This window comes from Pezoporus occidentalis, unplaced genomic scaffold, assembly GCF_034315485.1.
Source record: "Pezoporus occidentalis ecotype Australia unplaced genomic scaffold, CSIRO_AGI_Poc_V1 ctg196, whole genome shotgun sequence".
Lineage (NCBI taxonomy): Eukaryota > Metazoa > Chordata > Aves > Psittaciformes > Psittacidae > Pezoporus > Pezoporus occidentalis.
The window spans coordinates 2301097-2319862 of NW_026913811.1; the positions used below are offsets into that span (position 1 = coordinate 2301097).

General features: G+C 37.1%; 1 protein-coding gene across 1 annotated transcript in view; it reads left to right on the forward strand.

Moving 5' to 3' along the window:
• Positions 1-11351, forward strand: part of ISOC1 (isochorismatase domain containing 1) — a 70186-nt gene extending 58835 nt beyond the window's left edge. Inside the window, exon 5 of the mRNA XM_062617464.1 lies at positions 11247-11351. Within this exon, the coding sequence (XP_062473448.1) occupies positions 11247-11336 (90 nt within the window). The 3' untranslated portion in view covers positions 11337-11351. The remainder of the gene's footprint in view (positions 1-11246) is intronic.
• The last annotated feature ends 7415 nt before the right edge of the window (positions 11352-18766 follow it).

Consider the following 18766-nt stretch of genomic DNA (forward strand, 5'->3'; position numbering starts at 1 on the left):
AGCTATTGTGTGATTCTGAGATCTGGAATTAACTGATTTTTCCTGGGAGCATCTACCATGATGACACACCACTAGTTGAGCTGGACAAATGTACTCAGCTAAATTTATAAGAATGGAAATGGAAACATTTGTTTATGGGTGAATCCATCCCTTTTTGGATGTGCCATGCATTCCCATAGCCATGTCAGATACTTGATAGCTCTGTATATGTATATATGGCTCTTGCTATGACACTTTTTAGGGAAAACGTATCTGAGAAAAAACCCTGGGTATAAACTAATTTAAAAAGTAGAAGTAGAGAGATGATGAATGGTACAGGATAATCTTTATTTGCGTTCTGGATGTTAAGTTTGCTTAATCCTCTGCTTAGTATGTAGTGGAAAACCCAGTATCGGTACTCAGGTCTGTAGAAGAGCACAACACAGCTATGTCTTTTGTCCTGGAAATGCAAGAAAAAGAGTCAAACTGTTGAAAAGAGTGATTTAATTTCTTAGGTCTTCAGGAAACACATACACATGCATATATATGTGTACATATATATATACGTACACACACACGTATGCTCATAGATATCTATGTAGATAAATATAAAGATAACTACAGACTTGAACAGTGGGCCAGCTCCCCCTGAGGTGTTTTGACTTCTTGTTCCAGTATCAGATAGTTCTCCAACTACATCTGTGTCACCATCATGGGACTCAATTTTACTCCACCTAAGTGATAATGTTCATCTGCAGCAGTTTTAGAGGTACAAGGGAACTTCTAATGTGACAATCTTTACATTGTTTTATATCTTATATTCACATTCAACATTGGTGAGTGTCCCGATGTACTAGCAAACTTTAAGTAAAATAAAGGTAAACTTTGTTCAATAGCATTTTGTTATGAAAAGTTAAAGGGAGCTTATACATCCAGCAATCCTTGCTCCCATGATCGAACTTCTTCGGTAAAATTCCGGCACCACTGCAATCAGCTGAGGTTTTTCCATTCTATCCACTGGGACAGGATACCCCCTCCTGTTTCTCACCATGTAGTAAAATTAGAAAAGAGAAAACATTATCTTTATGACTTTTGCAATGTCAGTGTCAGAAAAGTGTTTTGTCTTCTATCTCTTTTAGTTGCAGATAAGATGCTATCTCTTAGATAGCAGGCCATTAATAACAAGGTAACTGATAATTAATATGCTAATTATTTGTAGCGTTGAAAAAAAAAGTTTCCTTTCCTTACAGTGAAAAGAAGATATAAGTCACAGACTTTTCCTGCCCACATCTCTGAAAAAGCCACATGCGAATTAATAACCATAGAATCATAGAATCGTTAGGGTTGGAAAGGACCTTAAGATCATCTAGTTCCACCCCCCCCTACCATGGGCAGGGACACCTTACGCTAAATCATATCACCCAAGGCCTCGTCCAACCTGGTCTTGAACACTGCCAGGGATGGAGCATTCACAACCTCCCTGGGCAACCCATTCCAGTGCCTCACCACCCTAACAGGAAAGAATTTCCTCCTTATATCCAATCTAAACTTCCCCTGTTTCAGTTTTAACCCATTACCCCTTGTCCTGTCACTAATGAAGAGTCCCTCTCCAGCATTCCTATAGGCCCCCTTCAGATACTGGAAGGCTGCTATGAGGTCTCCACACAGCCTTCTCTTCTCCAGGATGAACAGCCCCAACTTCCTCAGGCTGTCTTCATACAGGAGGTGCTCCAGTCCCCTGATCACCCTCATGGTCCTCCTCTGAACTTTTTCCAACAGTTCCATGTCCTTTTTATGCTGAGGACACCAGAACTGCACACAATACTCCAAGTGAGGTCTCAGGAGAGCAGAGTAGAGGAGCAGGATCACCTCCTTCAGCCTGCTGGTCACGCTCCTTTTGATGCAGCCCGGGATACAGCTGGCTTTCTGGGCTGCAAGCGCACACTGAAGCTGGCTCATGTTCATTTTCTCATTGACCAACACCCCAAGTCCTTCTCTGCAGGGCTGCTCTCAATCTCTTCATTGCCCAACCTGTAGCTGTGCCTGGGATTGCCCCAACCCAGGTGTAGGACCTTGCCCTTGGCATGGTTAAACTTCATGAGGTTGGCATCAGCCCACCTCACAAGTATGTCAAGGTCCCTCTGGATGCCATTCCTTCCCTCCAACGTATCAACCAAACCACACAGCTTGGTGTCATCGGCAAACTTGCTGAGGGCGCACTCAATCCCACTGTCCATGTCAGCGACAAAGATGTTAAACAAGACTGGTCCCAACACCGATCCCTGAGCGACGCCACTCATTACTGGTCTCCAGCCGAACATTGAGCCATTGACCACAACTGTTTGTGTGCAGCCATCCAGCCCGTTCTTTATCCACCGAAGCCAGTTCTTTATCCATCCTCCTGACCTTTCTGAAACATCCATCCAAAACCTACAAAAAACCTACCAGGAAACAGGAATTTCAGTCAGTAGTCCCTATGGTAGTTAAGCACTGATTGCTAAAGTAAAGAGCTCTTTGTCACCTGAACACTTCCTTTGATTTAACTTGGAACGGCTGCTGGAAAATTATTTGAGTTGGCGTTTCCCCATCCAGTGATTTCTGTGTAGATCACCTCTAAGTAAATATGTAATCACAACAGCATAGAATTATGTTAAAATCTGACTCTGAAATAGTGAAAGATTTAGTGGCTTTGTCAAAGTGACCAGAAATATTTTTTGTCATAATGATAATTGGCACTTTAGTTTTGAAATGTGTGGTATTATGTAGCTTAGTTTGCTAACACTGGATGAAGATAAGACTGAAAACAAAATAAAATGGATTTTCTTCTTCCTTTTCTTCTCAGAAAAATATAAAGAATTCCATTTGATTAATCACTGACTTCATGGCTCATGTGTGGCCTTCACATGCATTTGGAGGTTAATATTATAAACCAGTCTATTTTTCTTCTATGAAGGGTTCTTATCGTTCAGCATCGTTTGATTTGGAAAAATTCATTTCATTTTTTTCCCTGCCTTACTATCAGAATATTCTAAACTAGAACTACCGATATCAGTATGAAGAATAAGTTTTTGTAGGAAATAACTTTTCTGTGATCTTGAAGATTAGAACGGACAATCTGAGATAGAAATATCACTGTCAAGAACTGCTTTCAGTAAGGGTCAACACAAGAATTTCTGAGGATTCCTACTTGATGCTCTTGCCTTTTCACAATTGAGAGATACTTGAAGTAGGCAAAGAATAGAAGACAAGCCTTTTATGGCCCAGTAGAAGGAGTTCTGTTTTACTCAGGTTAGATATTCCTAAAGATACTTATATGGCAGCTAATTGTGTCCCCTCCCTTCCCCCTCTCCTCCCCTTCCCTTTTTTTTGCCTCTTTCTTTTCTTTCTCTTGTTTTCTATCAAATCTTGCAATGAATTTCTGAAGTACTAGAAAGCTGATAATGAATGCACAGAGATTTGGATCATCAGTCAGTTCCAGGAAAAATACTGGAACAAGTAATCATTGTATTGCAACACAGCATTATCTATAGTCTAGTTTCCAATTTCCAAGAACAGATTTTATTTTTTAAAATAAACATGTTTAAATACTCTTATGGACTACAGAGACCATGTAGGTCAATATGCGTTTTAATTTTGCATGTATATTTTCATAAATATACAGTGTTACATCAGAAATAAGTAGATGCAATTTTTCAGGGGTAGTACAGCAGGGAATACATGAAGTTCAATATATCTCATATTTGTTTTTAATCCTTTTTTTCTGAAAATTATTTCCAGTCTTCAGTTTCCATCTTTATTTTACTGTGTCAAAGATTTTATGGCTTCAAGAAATCACCATGGTGACCTAATATGGAAAAATAATATGCAAATATAAAAAGTCAGAATAACAGGTAACGTGAACAGAACTTGATGCAGAATACTTGAATTCTGAGACTTCACATAACAACGTATCTCAGGAATTATGGTGAAATTTCTCATCTATATATTTTACTTCACAAAGGCAAAAATATTTCTGAATCCACTCCCATTTACTGCTGCAAGAAGTTTCTTTTGTCATTGATTTCCATGAGCTTGGATCAAGAGTAATAGCACTCTGAAGTGTTCGTTAACTGGAAAAAAAAAAAAAAGTATCTGTTGATTGCTTGCTTATCTCCTTAAAAGGCTAATAAGGGCCTTTCTGTAGACTATAGGTAGGGGTTTGAGTGTTTCTGTTTTTTTGCAGTTTTCACCTTGCAACATTCAGCTAAGCTTTTCTGCACTCTCTTTGTCAAGAAATATGTGACTGACCCTGATACAGCAGTTTACTTAAGTCTGCAGCTAACTGAGAAGGTGATCAGCCTGTTGAGACAGAAGATTTCTTATAAAGAAGCTATGTAAAAGTCTTAATCCTGCTTCCTATAGGGGTCGTTGACAGTTTTGCATTTGACTTTGTGGGAGCCAAATTGGTCCCTGGTTGAACAGAAAACAATCACTCACTGTATAGTGAGAATTTATATACTGCAAAAAAGAGTGTCGATTATTAAAAGGGACTGACATAACTAAAGGTCACTAAGCAATTTTAGTAGCCTTCAGATTTAGTACTCAGGGTTTTTTCCTTTTATGCAAGAAAAACTCACAGTGACTTTAGTAAGAGTTTTTCTTACTTAAGGAGTACAGAATTAGGTACTTAGTTGAGAACTAAAGCAGCATTAATGACTTCCATATGTCATTGCATAAACCTCACTCATATGTTTTTGATTTAATGGATTATAAAACAGCAAACAAAAATATTCTGTGTAACTTTTTGTGAGAAGCGAAAAGGCTGTAAATATCATGGATGAGAACAACTGGATTTTAGTTAGATGTGCAGTAATTGTTTGAACTCTGGAAATGATTTCTACAAAACAGTCTCTTGTTCTTTTTGTTCAGTCTATCTGTCTTACATACTGTTTCCATTCTCTTGTCTTCACCTTTTTTATTTCCATAAGCCCTGTGGAGATATTATGTCAGCACTTCTTGACCTCATGTGGTGAAGTTGTCAATGTTGAATTAAGTGGTTTTTATTTTTTAAGATAACCATACCAATCCCATGCACAGATCTTTCATGCAATGCCCTCGGTTATATAGTGAAGTGAAAATGCATAGGGTAATGCTGTAACTGAACTAAAATGAGAATGTGGAAGCTAGCAAAAGAATATGAACTTGTTACATAACAATTGACTCAGCGTATGAATAGTGTTCACCTCTCAGTTTTATGCAGAAATCCTTAAGCACAGACACAATTCCCTGCTGTAGAATATGGGATTGCAAAGAGAGCAAGACTGAAAAAGAAAATGGACATAAATCCCTTTGTCACTGAATCTGTAAATAATATTAGCAGCATCTTTAAGTACTAAAAATAACCCTTTTCCTTTGCCCATAAGGATTATATCAATGTATCATATAACTCAGTCCTGTAAGGGGAGGTGTCTAAAGTGGACTTCTGCTCTGAGCTCAGAATCTAGGATTTGCAACTATTTGTATTCTCTAACTCAGGTTTCCCTTCATAGCTGTTACTGGGGTTCCTCTTTCAGATAGCTGTAGGCAGACAGCATGAAAAGAGCTCCTATTTTTGCATTTACTCTATTAAAAAATTAGTTTGTAATTTACCTGGATATTAAACCATTAAAATAGTATAAGCCTTAGATCATGATGCAAGGAGTTGATATTTTTCATCATATTTATTTAATGAACTGCGCTGTGTTACGCTCTTACTGACGAAATGGGTAAGAAAACGTAAATATGGTAGTCTTTTAATGAGCTGTGGTCATACCAGACTAGCAGTTTTCGAGCAACCTTGCCATGGCTGGTGATTTATATCAGAAGGTCAGGAATCACTCATTTAGAGGAAAAAGGTTGACATTGACCAGCAAGGCTGTAAAATTTAGCGGCTTGTGTTAAAAACAGCAAATAATGCAAGATCAATTGGAATAAAAGGATCAAGGCACTGGAAATATCTGCAGGCCTCTTCCTGTGGATTACTACATTTTAAAGGGCTTTACTGAGGGCATTGTCAACTCTTAAGGAAGGAAGACAAGTCAGTAGAAAGAAATGAAGAAGCAATCATAATTTCATACAACTGTAATGTAATATTCCCATTGTCTACAACCTAAATATTTTCTCCAGTAGTTTATATATCTCTTTCCCCACTAAGTTAGAGCTTCCTCCATTGTACGCTTCCAGGCCTTTGACTTCCTCCACAGTTTGACATGATTTCTCTCTCAGATCTCCTCATTCTTTGGGTAGTGTCCCACTCAGTGTGGTTGTTCTTTGTAATATTGCCTGCATGGGGCACTCTGGAGCACTGTCTTTTGAGTTTATCAGAGGGAAATGAGACAATTCATGGGAAACAGGTTGTAGGAAAAGAATGAGTAGCTGGTTACTATTTCAGAGCATCTCCCATCTCTCACAATTCCTCTGAAATCCCAATGGAGTGTTCCAACTGAATGATTTGGTAACTGAAGTATTACTCATCTAATCATAAACTGTTTATATGTCATTGATGAGGAATGCTGCTTCTCCATTTTGATTTTAAAGAAATTATTTAATTGATGTAAGCAAACAACTGAACAATCCCCCACTCAGAGATTGCTAAAACATTCTGTCTCCTCTCTTTTGGATTTCTGATTGCTAATACCAGTAAGAAATAATCTATCAGGACATAGGTGATGCCTTCTGGGTGGTAGCCATATTAATGTGTTACTTGTGTGAACAGAAATTAAAATTGTATTTAACTTGATTTTGGGCAGATAGGACATCACAAATTAAATTATAAGCAATAACCTGCTATGTAAACTTGATAAAAGAAAGAAACAACGGTGACAGCAATCAGTCACTGAAACAGCCTCTCAAGGGACATGGTGGAGTTACCATCATCATTGGAGATTTTCAAGACATGGTAGGTCAGGATGCTGGATAATTTCATCTCAGCTCCTTTTCCCATGACAGGTTGGACTAAATGATCTTTTCATATCCCTTCTAACCTCAACTGTTCTAAAATTCTATCATTAAATTAAAAATAACAAAAAAGCCACACAAAAGATGTAACTCCATAAAAAGAACCTGTGTCTTTAAAAAGTTTTTGTCTTAATGTTGGAAGGAAGCTTTCAAGGCATTCAGAAGTGGAGGCAGGGGTCATCTTGGACATCTCTGTTCATTGCCCTGCACACTTAATCGTCTACAATTCCCAGGAAAACAGACCAGGAGCTTGTGTCTCATCCAGAAAAAGGAAGTCCTTACAGTCTCTAGAGGTATGCTAGTCTTGCTGGCTTTCTAGACAAGGTTTTGATACCTAGGTGAGCATCGAAATTCAGTGCAAATCCTGAGTCTTCTTATTGGAATTTACTACTATTTCATCTACCTGAAAGTAGTAGTAGTTGCTCAATATACAAATAGTTGTAAAAATGTGTATATTTGTCCTCTCTACAATGATGTCATTAGAAAAATAAAGGGGAATATTGTATACGATGTATTTCCTGGGGTACACTGCAGGGCAGTTTTAGATATATAGCATGTTACAGTATTATTAATGAAAAATTACTGTGAGGCTTTTTGAGTATGTAGATAAAATGATAACACCAGATCAACTAAAAAGTGGATAAGTTGGATCAACATTATAAAAAAAATTACTCTCCAGACACTATCCCACAAACCCTCTGCATTTATTTTTCATTTATAAACTTTGGTGGCAGAACATTGATCACATTGTGTCAAAGACTTAAAGAAATATCACTTTGAGAAGGATTTTGTTAAAGAATGTCCTTTGTTAGCAACAATGGTAGGAATAATGTATAGGGTGTAACATATACATAGGGCATGGCTTCCAGCTGTTTGGCTCACAGCTATTATGTGCACTGTGAAAGAATAAGTGAGTATTTCAATAATGCAGCAAAACATATTGGAGTCCTTTGATTACTCTTTCTGAAGATGTAAGGAAAGTTTCCTTTCACTATTCATTCTGAGGTACATAATAACTTCTTCTAGGCAGATACAAAAAAAAAAAAAAGAATAACCAGTGAATTTCTGAGGGTAAAGATAGTTCAAGAAAATCCATTACCTGTTCCTAGATATAAACATGTTTTCTGTCTTAGAATTGCTAACGTTCCAGATGGAAATGTGATTTCAAGTCAGTAGTACAGTTAATATATTTCAAAGTCTTTTATTCTGGTATTGATTTAAATCTAGGTAAGTATAAGTGAAATTTTGGTAAATCCACCTTTTAGGAGAAATTATATTTGTGAGAATTGTCTCAGGTCAGTGTGTGTTAAAAAAGTGGCTGTATTTTTCCAATTTCTGTCCTTCTGATTTTTTTCCTGTTTTATGCCAGATATTCTTCAAACTGCATTTGAGGGAACTTCTTTAAGGCAGCCTTATTGTTTTTACAATACTTTCGAGCAATCACATTTTCAATGGGAAATAATTTCTATTTCTTCAGCCATTTCTTGTTCATGTGTGTAAACTCTTGAAAATACCCAATGAATCCATATTTCCACTTAGGAAGAAGTGTATGTGTCCAGGAAAAAAACAGAAACTGAAAATGAAGGTAAATGGTACATAACATTTGACTTTTAATGAACGGGTTGAAAGATTGGGTTGCTTGTTCTGATGTCACCACATCCCACTGGCTACAGTACTCTTCCTAATGAGAAACTTGAGTTTTAACCCAAATATAAGGACTTTCTAAACTATGTAATTCCTTATGACACAACGTTTTAGTAAACAACACTGAAGTATAAAATGTACAAATTGGACAGTGTGTAAAGGGGACCTGATATACTTAGGCAGATATGAATCCTATTTGTGAACCTGCATTTAAAGGCTGTTATTTTGGCCATAAACACAAGTACAATTTACAAACAAGAACTTCTCTTGTTAACCTCCTAATACTTCTGCCAAGAAATTTTAGAATTGGAAGATAACAGAAAATGAGACATGATTTAAGAGGTTAAGTATCTCTTCAGTCTGCTCTGTGGGATCCAGCCTGGGATATGCAAGTGGCTGCCAACCCACCAAAATATAACAAAAGTTAAGCAATGAAATGAATTACAGTCTTTCTCCTAGGTGTTTCATTTCAGCAAATGGCCCGTATGTTGGAACAAGATACAAACAGAGTAATTATGCTTGTATATAATGCAGGTCTCTGTGTGTTTGTGTGTGTATATGCTTTATTACACAGTAAAATGAACTTGTTAAACCATTTTTTTTGCCATCTTTGCATCCAGATTTCATTTAGAGGAAAAATGACAGGATTTATCTCTCTTACTGTCATTTCAGGAAAACATTTATGTTGGGAGAATGGCCACTTGGAAATTGGGGTTTACCCAGTGAGCCTGAGCATAGACAAATAACTGTTTTCATTTCTTTGTGTTATTCTGTCCAGCTCACTGGTATTCTGCATTCATCTTACAGCACTACACATGACCCATCCTTATACCTGAGGTGAAGCTATTCACCACTACTATCTTCTTTTCCTCACCAGCATAATTTTCTTTTTTGTCCTGTCTTGCATTAATAGTGTGCTTGGCTGGCCTTCTGCATTAGTCTTCACTGTTATACTATCAGAAGTTATTTTCTTATTTCAGCTAATTTAGTCCATGATTTAGCTGTTTATTTGCATTGCAATTGTAAGGAAAAAAAAAAATGCATTGATGGCCCTGATTCTGAGTTTGGAACAGCATGAGCAGAGCCCCAGGCTTCTAGGTAGTTGCTTTAAAAATAAATAACAAAGAGAACAATAAGACTCCATAAAAGCTCACAGGTTTGTTCACATGGGTCTAGTTATGGGATCGGGGTCCAAAAGTCTGTAAATAACTTCTGTTTGTCTAGGTGCTCTTTTTTTTTAAATTTTGGTACTTGTGTAATTCATGTCGCTATCACAACACGAGTGGGGGCTCCAAACACATATCTCCAAACCATTGTACAAAGTGATAAAATAACTTCTCAAGGGTCACAGAAGAACGTTACGGCAGAAAAAGAATGGAATTTGCATTTCCCACAACCTTTTGCAGTCCTTGAAACACTGGTACATCCTTCTGTTTCACTGTGACTGTCAACATTGTGACTCATAAATTGTCCAATCTGCAGTCAAGCTTGAAAGCTTTAGTTATTAAAGATGGGTAATTTGTAAAAGAACTTGAAGGAACTTGAAGGAGTTAAATAAACTTGCAAAAAACGGGGCTTTAGTCAACAGTGACCAGCATTTGTATTGACTGTGCATTGCTAATTATGCAACTAAATCTCCTCAGAATTAATTTCTTCTGAGAAAGAAAGGTAAGTGGTGGATACTTTTCGTACATAACTTTTCCAAAACATGCACTGTCCTGTATGTATGCTGAGTTACAGACAACTGGGCTTGGAAAAAAAGAAAAAAATTCCACATCTGGGATAAAACATAAAATCAATGGGAAAAACATTGCTGATATTAGGAACGGTACAATTTCACTTTCAAATTTTTAACTCTGAGTGAACCATTTAATCCATATTTTGTAGTTAAAACCAGATAAACAGGTTTAGATATTAAGAAATATGAAAAGATTGTGTTCCTCTGTAAGGAATTCTGAGAAAACAACAAAGTGAAAATGCTTCATAAATAATTATATAAAGACTGATTTGCCCTGCCCCAAAAATTGTTTCTTTAGCTAGATTAATTCAAGTTAAACTGTTAGATTTAGCTTATGCTGAAGAAATCTCCCCTCTTCTTTGTGTTTTAAGGGCTTCTGCTAGGAACAAAGGATATTTGTCATATATTTCAAAGTATTTAACAGTGATATTGTAGAAAAATAATCTTCTTTAGAAATATTCTATGTATCTTAAAGTCACTGGTTTGTTGGTTTGTTGAGAGGGGGTTTTTGTTCTTTTTTTTATTATTATTTTCTCATCACTAAAGCTTACCTCATTCATTGGCACTTCTCTTCTTTCTGGAAAACTCTGACATGCAATTTATTTATTGTAGTTTCACAGTTGTTTCTGCTTCATCTGTCACAAAGTTCTCCTTACACAAGTGCAGAAGTATGCAACAATGAAAAATAACGGCAGGAAAACACTTAAACAAACATTTGCAAGGCTGCAAGAGAGTTTGGTCTGGCATGAGAGAAAAGAATGAAGGTTCAGGTCATGGGGGTAAAATGGGTTCTTTATTTTTTTTTAACCTATTTTCCCCTCCTTTCAGTGATATCATAAACCAAAACCTTCTACTAACATAAAACAATAAGTCACTGCTTCAGTGAATTTATGTAGACCTGTATTTCCAGGAGCTGGTGAAACTAAGGGAGAAGCCACTCTTACTTTATGAGGCTGAACTCCATCAAATTTTTAACGAACGATTAAAAAAATGTAACTAGTTATAATAATAATTTTTAAATTTTTAGTTCACTAAAATGCACCTTGGACCTCTGCCCAAGACAGATATGTTAGATTTTGCTTTTGAAGTATCTGCAAGTGATGGTCATTTATCATATCCTCACTGAAGGGTCTCAAGTCTAAAACGAAAAACATTGCCACTGCCTTCAAAGCATGTGAATGCAAACAGCACTTGGGCATTGATTTTAGCTGCAGATTCCCTCCTTGCAGCTAGTGCAGAGGTCATCAGGCATAGAGGTGAAATGAGTTTCTGTCTGCACTTATCTCCTCTTCCACTACTTTCTAGTACAAAATTAAACAGTGTCTTAAAACTGCTTAACCTAATCTGCTTGACTAGTAAGAAACAGAAGTATTAAAAGTCACAAAGATTTGAAAAACTGGTTTAGAAGCAACCATCTCATGCTTATTGTTTGCTGTCTTTTATTTCTCCCCAGAAACCAACTGTACTTCCGTGAATGAGCTTAGGTAGGTGTCTTACTAAGTCAAAAAATGGATGAACAGGCAGTTTATGAATAAATCTGGGCTGAAAATCTACACATACGCCTCTTTAAATATTTCCTCAGAAAGCACTTCAAGAGTGCATGGACCCCCTTAGTTCTAAGAGATGGTGTTACACAGAGCTCTGCTGCCTTCATGCTCTCCTGATTCACCAGAAAGCTTCTAGTTATCGTCTTCCTCTTTTTCCTCTTCAAGAAGAAGATAATGAGCTTTCCATTGTAAGATATGGAACTGTGGAAAACCAAGCAAAATGATACATAGATGAATGAGGAGCTGAAAACCAAAGTGAATATTTAAATTTTTTAAAAGTATATATTTAAATATTCACGTAGTATTAGCCAAAAGCAAACTACATGTTTCATGATTTTTATCACTGTCATATATATATGGTTCCTCTTCTGTGCAGAAGACTATTCTAAAAAGAAGTTTGGGTCCAAAAATTGACACAAATACCTATGTAGCTAGACACCCAGAGATGAACAGCACTGACTCCAGTGGGACTTACATGCATAAATACTGTTGTAGAGCTGAGCCGTAGTACTTAGCGCGGGAATGGTTAATGACATATTTGGGATGTCTTGCAGTTGAAGCTGCCTAAGTATGTTTGAATTATTAGTGGGTTAGCACAGAAAGCAGAAGAGGCTACTTAAGCATTTCTTACCCTGTTCAAGTTGTTTATCAAGTTCAGCCAAAGTTAAATGTTATGTTCAATGCACTTCAAGTTTTATAGCTGGTATGGGGATAGATACATGAAGGGCTGTGCTACTTCTGCTTGTATGCAGCAATTGCTAACTTTCTTTTGCTCATTATTTAAAGCTGGTCTCCATAGGTCTCAACTATTTGGGACACATACATATAGCAACACCCCTATGTTAATACGGCTCTCCTGAGATCACAGCTGGGACACAGTTTCTGTAGTTGCTTATGATTACACAAAGAGTTTTCACTTCCCAGAGTTTGCTTCTTATGTCACTGTAGACTCACAAAGCTTGGTTTTGCAGCTTGTGCCCACTTAAATTCTGGAGACATCTCAGGGAGATAACAGTTTATTGATTTTATTTATTTATTTTAAATTAGCCCTGCTGTGATTGAAAGGGTTTTTATTGTAAAGACTTTTAAACCACTGCTATTTCTGAAGGAATAACAAATCAATATGTTCATATTCACCTTCTCTTATTGTCTTCCTGTGAAAAAAGGATGTCCATTACTGCATTCATACCAGAGGGTACCATTTGCTTAAAGCTGCCATCTAAGTTGCTTGTACAACAGCTATTTAACCTGCTTCAGTTGAAGTCTGATGTGCTACTGTAAACAGACTAAGTACTGGATGTACCCTGGATCCACTTACTTGAGCTGAAGTAATTAATAAGGCAAACCAGATTAATATCTCTACTACCAGATCTAAAGGGATTTGCTGCGTGAAGGAGTCTGCAGTGGAGGACTGTAATTTCCTGCATTGACATGGCTAGATTTAAAAAAGAATGGCCAATGCCTGAAAGTGGGCTCCCAGGCTAGTACAGATGCAACTGAGAGTCCTGGAAACCTCCAATTCCTTTCACAGGAGAGTCTTCTGCAAGTTCTGATTCTTGATTTGCTGTGCCTAAGTTTGACCTTCCTGTGTCCAACATGCATAGTTGTACGCGTATGTACAGTCTTTCAAACCAAAAGTATTTCTCTGCTGCTGTAAGTGGCTCACTATTTTATCTTTTTTCATATGACAGGAGGTTCTTTTACTGTCCTTTGATTCCTTTTGAAGTATTTGTCATGGCTGCCCTAAAAATGCAAAGCCCTTATCCTGTGAAGGCTTTAGTGCAGGCATTTTTCTGTTTCCCCAATAGACAGGGTATACCTATACATCTGCAAAGGTGTACATATGTTGCCTACTGAGTGAAGAGATATACTGAGGGAGTCATCTCTATATGCTGGTAGAGAACAAACCAGGAGAGGTCTAAAGCTATCAGGAAGTTCTCTGGTACTAAGTGAATAAATTATGTTTCCTATTTAGTAAATAAATAAATCCTCAATTCATATTTTTAAATTTATTTATTGCTTGCAAGGATTTTTCTTAGGTGAAGCTTTTAGTTTCATTCTTTTTAGTGCTGTCCTTGCTAAGATCCTCCAAAAATTAGTTGATTCACACTCTTCTTGGTTTGCTTTTCTGGAAAAATCTGCAGAAACATGGTGAACTTTTGGTGTTTGTCATATCATGAAAGACAATCAGAATATCACGTGTGAAATACAAAGAAAATTAGTTGTACATCCATACCATCTGTTTCATTACCTTTTCAAATTTACCTGTGTGTTGGAAGAAGAAGCAATTCAGATACTGCTTATTACTATAATGTCCCTAGCTTCCAAGGCTATGATTGGTGGGAATGCAGTGCTGCTATCAATCTCCAACAATAATATGAAATAATATTTACCAAAATACATAAATAATGAGGCAATGTTTTGTTTTGTTGTTTGGTTTTTTTCCTTTTTGTCTCCATTCTCCTTTCACCATAAAATTTAGAACTAGTTAGACCATCTGTATTTTGACAGCCAGACATTCATTTATTAACTATCTCACAAAAGTGCTGTGGTCATACCTTCTGTCCCTGAAATTCAGCTCAGTGGGATGGAGAAAGATACCAAAATGGTGTTAATAAAGCACACAAACAGGAGAGTAAAACCAGCTGTTTGGTGTGCAGCGGTCTTTGCACAGAAAGCAGTCTGACATACTACACCAGTACGGTACATATTGGATCAATCCCTCCAATTGTTGTATTAGATATATAAACAACTGAAGAAAGGCTGAGCTGCTCTCCAGCTCCTCTCCTCCTTCTTTTTATTACCCAGCTGTGAGAATTTATGCAGACAGTTTTATTGATGTAGAGTTAGTCCTGTTTTGTAGGATAAAGCTCTTAGCATGTCACAGCCTCCTAATAGGTGATACTTTGCAGTTAGGAATCTGGTCAAAATTCCTTTCTATCTTCCTCCTTCTTCCCCCACCCCCTTGTCTGTCTTTAGCTTCATAATTTACTTTTTAAAAAAAGAACTATGAAATAATTGCTGAACACTTGCTTACTCTTAAGATTTGTTATGGTCATTGCAAGAAAGTGTGTATAACCTATATATGGATTGGATTTTTAATATATTGCATATATTTTATACCTTTTGCATAATTTGATATTTCCTATGTAATGCATGGCCACACGTGGTGCATATGACCTACTGTGGCACGATGCTGAGGACTTATTGATGCTCAGATATACAGCTAGTAGCTAATACTTCAAGAAATAGAGAAAGATACTCTTAATCCTATCCATTCTTCTATTTACTGGCTCTGCAAATGTGCAAATAGTCACAAGTATTAAATCACTAAACTGGTATAGCACATATTTTTCTGCAGAAGTACATGATTATTTTCAAAACTGACTGCAAAAAATGATTGTTAAAAAGGAATGGCAATTTAATCTAATGGGGCTAGTCTCACAGCTGAGCTTTGTAGGTGATGAATTTACTAATGTCTTTCACTGATCTTGCATTGGTCTGCTTTTTTTTTTTTTTTTAATTTTAATTTTAATTATTATTTCCCTCTCTCATTAGAACTGGCAAGAACTTTCTCCACTGGCTCATTGCTGAGAAGGGGTATAAAGAGGTACCTTGACACAATAGCAGTGGCCAGATTTGATAGCTGCTCCAGCCTCTTCACATGGCAGTCACAGCCTCTGATGAAGATGTAGTTCAAGGAGATGTAGCGAAAGCTCTGCATCTGTAACAGATTAAAAGACAAATCTTGAACTCAAAGCAGTGCTACCAGTTCACATGATTCCTGTTGTTAAGGTTGCAGCATTTGTTTCTCTTTGTTTTTCCAAAAATCCTAACAAGCAAATACTTGTGATTGAATAAAAATTTTAACTCAGAATATAAATTTCTAGCTCCCATTTTACCACCACTCCTCCATATCTTCTCCCCAGTCTCCTAAAATTCACTCTTAGATTTGAAACTCTATAGACTGTAAGAAAAAAGAAATTAAAAGCTATTCTTCTAACCCATGTAGTAGCCGATAGTAAAATATTAACTACTTCAAAGGTTGTATAGAATCATATAATCATAGAATACTTAAGGTCAGAAAGGACCTTAAGATCATCTAGTTCTAACCCCCCTGTCAGGGGCAGGGACACCTCACACTAAACCATGTCACCCAAGGCTTCGTCCAACCTGGCCTTGAACACTGCCAGGGATGGAGCATTCACAACCTCCCTCAGCAACCCATTTCCAGTGCCTCACCACCCTAACAGTAAAGAACTTCTTCCTTATATCTTAATCTAATCTTCCCCTGTTTAAGTTTTAACCCATTACCCCTTGTCCTGTCACTACAGTCCCTAATGAAGAGTCCCTCCCCAGCATCCCTGTAGTCCCCCTTCAGATACTGGAAGGCTGCTATGAGGTCTCCACGCAGCCTTCTCTTCTCCAGGCTGAACAGCCCCAACTTTCTCAGCTGTCTTCATACAGGAGGTGCTCCAGTCCCCTGATCATCCTCGTGGCCCTCCTCTGGACTTGTTCCAACAGTTCCATGTCCTTTTTATGTTGAGGACCCCAGAACTGCACACAATACTCCAGGTGAGGTCTCACAAGAGCAGATTAAAGGGGCACGATCACCTCCTTCGACCTGCTGGTCACGCTCCTTTTGATGCAGCCCAGGATACGGTTGGCTTTCTGGCCTGCGAGCACACACTGAAGCAGGCTCATGTTCATTTTCTCATTGACCAACACCCCCAGGTCTTTCTGCGCTGGGCTGCTCTCAATCTCTTCTCTGCCCAACCTGTAGCTGTGCCTGGGATTGCTGTAGGACCTTGTACTTGGCATGGTTAAACTTCATGAGGTTGGCATCAGCCCACCTTACAAGTGTGTCGAGGTCCCTCTGGAAATCTTTATCTTTAGACTTTCTCAATAATTTTTTCTGTCACATTGGCATTAGATTTGAAATATATTATAGCACTGAAACATTACGTTTGTATTGCACATGTGTGGTTAATCTAGTTGATAGTTAGACCATAAAAGAATTAAGGACACAAATCATTGAAGGGTGTAAATGTTGTTGTGTGTATCAGTAGTAATAGTTCAGTTTTTACAAACTGGTAGAAAATTAGGTGCATGACAATTCATAATAATGACATTTTCTGTCATTTACTGAAGAAGCTTAGAATTTTAACAAGTGCAAGTTTATTTAATTAAGTTTAACAAATTCCTTTAAAATTATTATAAGCATTGATTTTATACAGATTGAGAAAACAACTAGAGTTTCGCTAGCCTCAGAGTTTGCATAATTGGTGTACTCCATACAGAGTTTCAATCCATAGCTAGTTTCACTAAAATCACTGGCTTTACAGGATTTTTTTGCTATCTCTTAAGTTCTCCACTATTGAAGCTGCAGGTGTGGGACTTCTGAACTCCTAAGGGTACAGCAACAGTGAATTGTCAAAAAATACATGGGCTTCAGTACAACCTGGAGTGTCAAGTCAATCTTTAATAAGTTAGAAATACATTGTATGGAGTTTGGTTCAGACTGAGAAAATTTTGAAGGAATATATCTCCATTAGACATGACTTCTCTTTGCTTACTTCTTATTCAATCTCTCTTTTAATTTGGGCATAGTTCCTTTGTGCTTCTCTATCAGACCAGAGAAGCTCTCAGACCTCCAGGATTTACAGACTACATACCTGGTCTTTGCAGAGCAAGTCTTGAAAGCGGTAAAACCTGTAAAATGTAGGTGTTTGTTTTGCTTATGTATCCTTTCGGGGGTGGAGGTTGGGGAAGGGATGAGAGTCTTTTGTAAAGTTTGGAAGAAGTTTGAATTTGATTGTTAATTTGACTGAATGCTAAATTACTATAGGACTTGAGTTAATTGCCACATCCTGGAAATACTCTTGGGTATACATTAGAATAAAGATTTTCAATCTTATGTTTTGTTAGTTGAGGGATTGTATTTTTGTTTGTTTATTTGCTGGGGTCTTTTTTTCTTTTTTTTTTTTTTTCTTTTTAGCAGAATTCACCTTGATAGATTCTTTTCCCTCTTTATAACTGCAAACAAAAATATTTCAGGAGTGAATACTGAACATCTTCATCTAGCCCTAGTCTTCCAAAGGAGCTAACAAAGACATACACGATTTCCTTCCATTTCTCCAGCAGCTGTCTTACAAGTCTTTAATCAAGTAATCACCTAAAAATCACAGTGAAATGAGAGGTCAGTACCTAGAAAAGTATAGAACTCAGCTACTACTTCTTAAATGAACCTGTTGTCTCCAGAACATGTGGAAAATGCCAGAATAAAGGGTTTGGCCATCCCCCCAGATACTTGTGAAGTGTGGGGCTGGGGAAGATTAAAATATTAAAAAGTCATGGGACACAGCAGAACATAGCTGAGTCCTTTTCTTTTTCTTCTTTTCTTTCGTCACATGTCTTCCTTTCTCTCTGTCCTTTTTTCTAAAGTAGAGAAATGTAGGAATGTGATCAGAAAACTTAAGTAAATAATACTTCAAAAAGATTTTAGTTTTAGAGTTGAGTGAATACTTCGTAAAGTAGCTATGATATTTTGTGTTACAGTTCATCCCATTAGCATCATGTAAAGATGTGGAATCTGCTATAAATCAGCATTTTAATCCATAAGATAAATATCCTTTTATTTCTGTAAGCACTGTTGTGAATGAGAACGTAGCTGAAGCAAACGGTGATGAAACTCTTTTTTCACCAGGTCATATCAGCATGAAATATGTGTTCTGTTATTTATAACAATAAAGGAATTCATTATTAAAGAGTTGTTTATTCACACTTATTACAATTTTATATGAAAATCATAAAAAATTGGCTTAAAAGAACAAATAACATTTGCAAACACTATGCAGCTGTTAATGTCAGTTTATCATTGTCC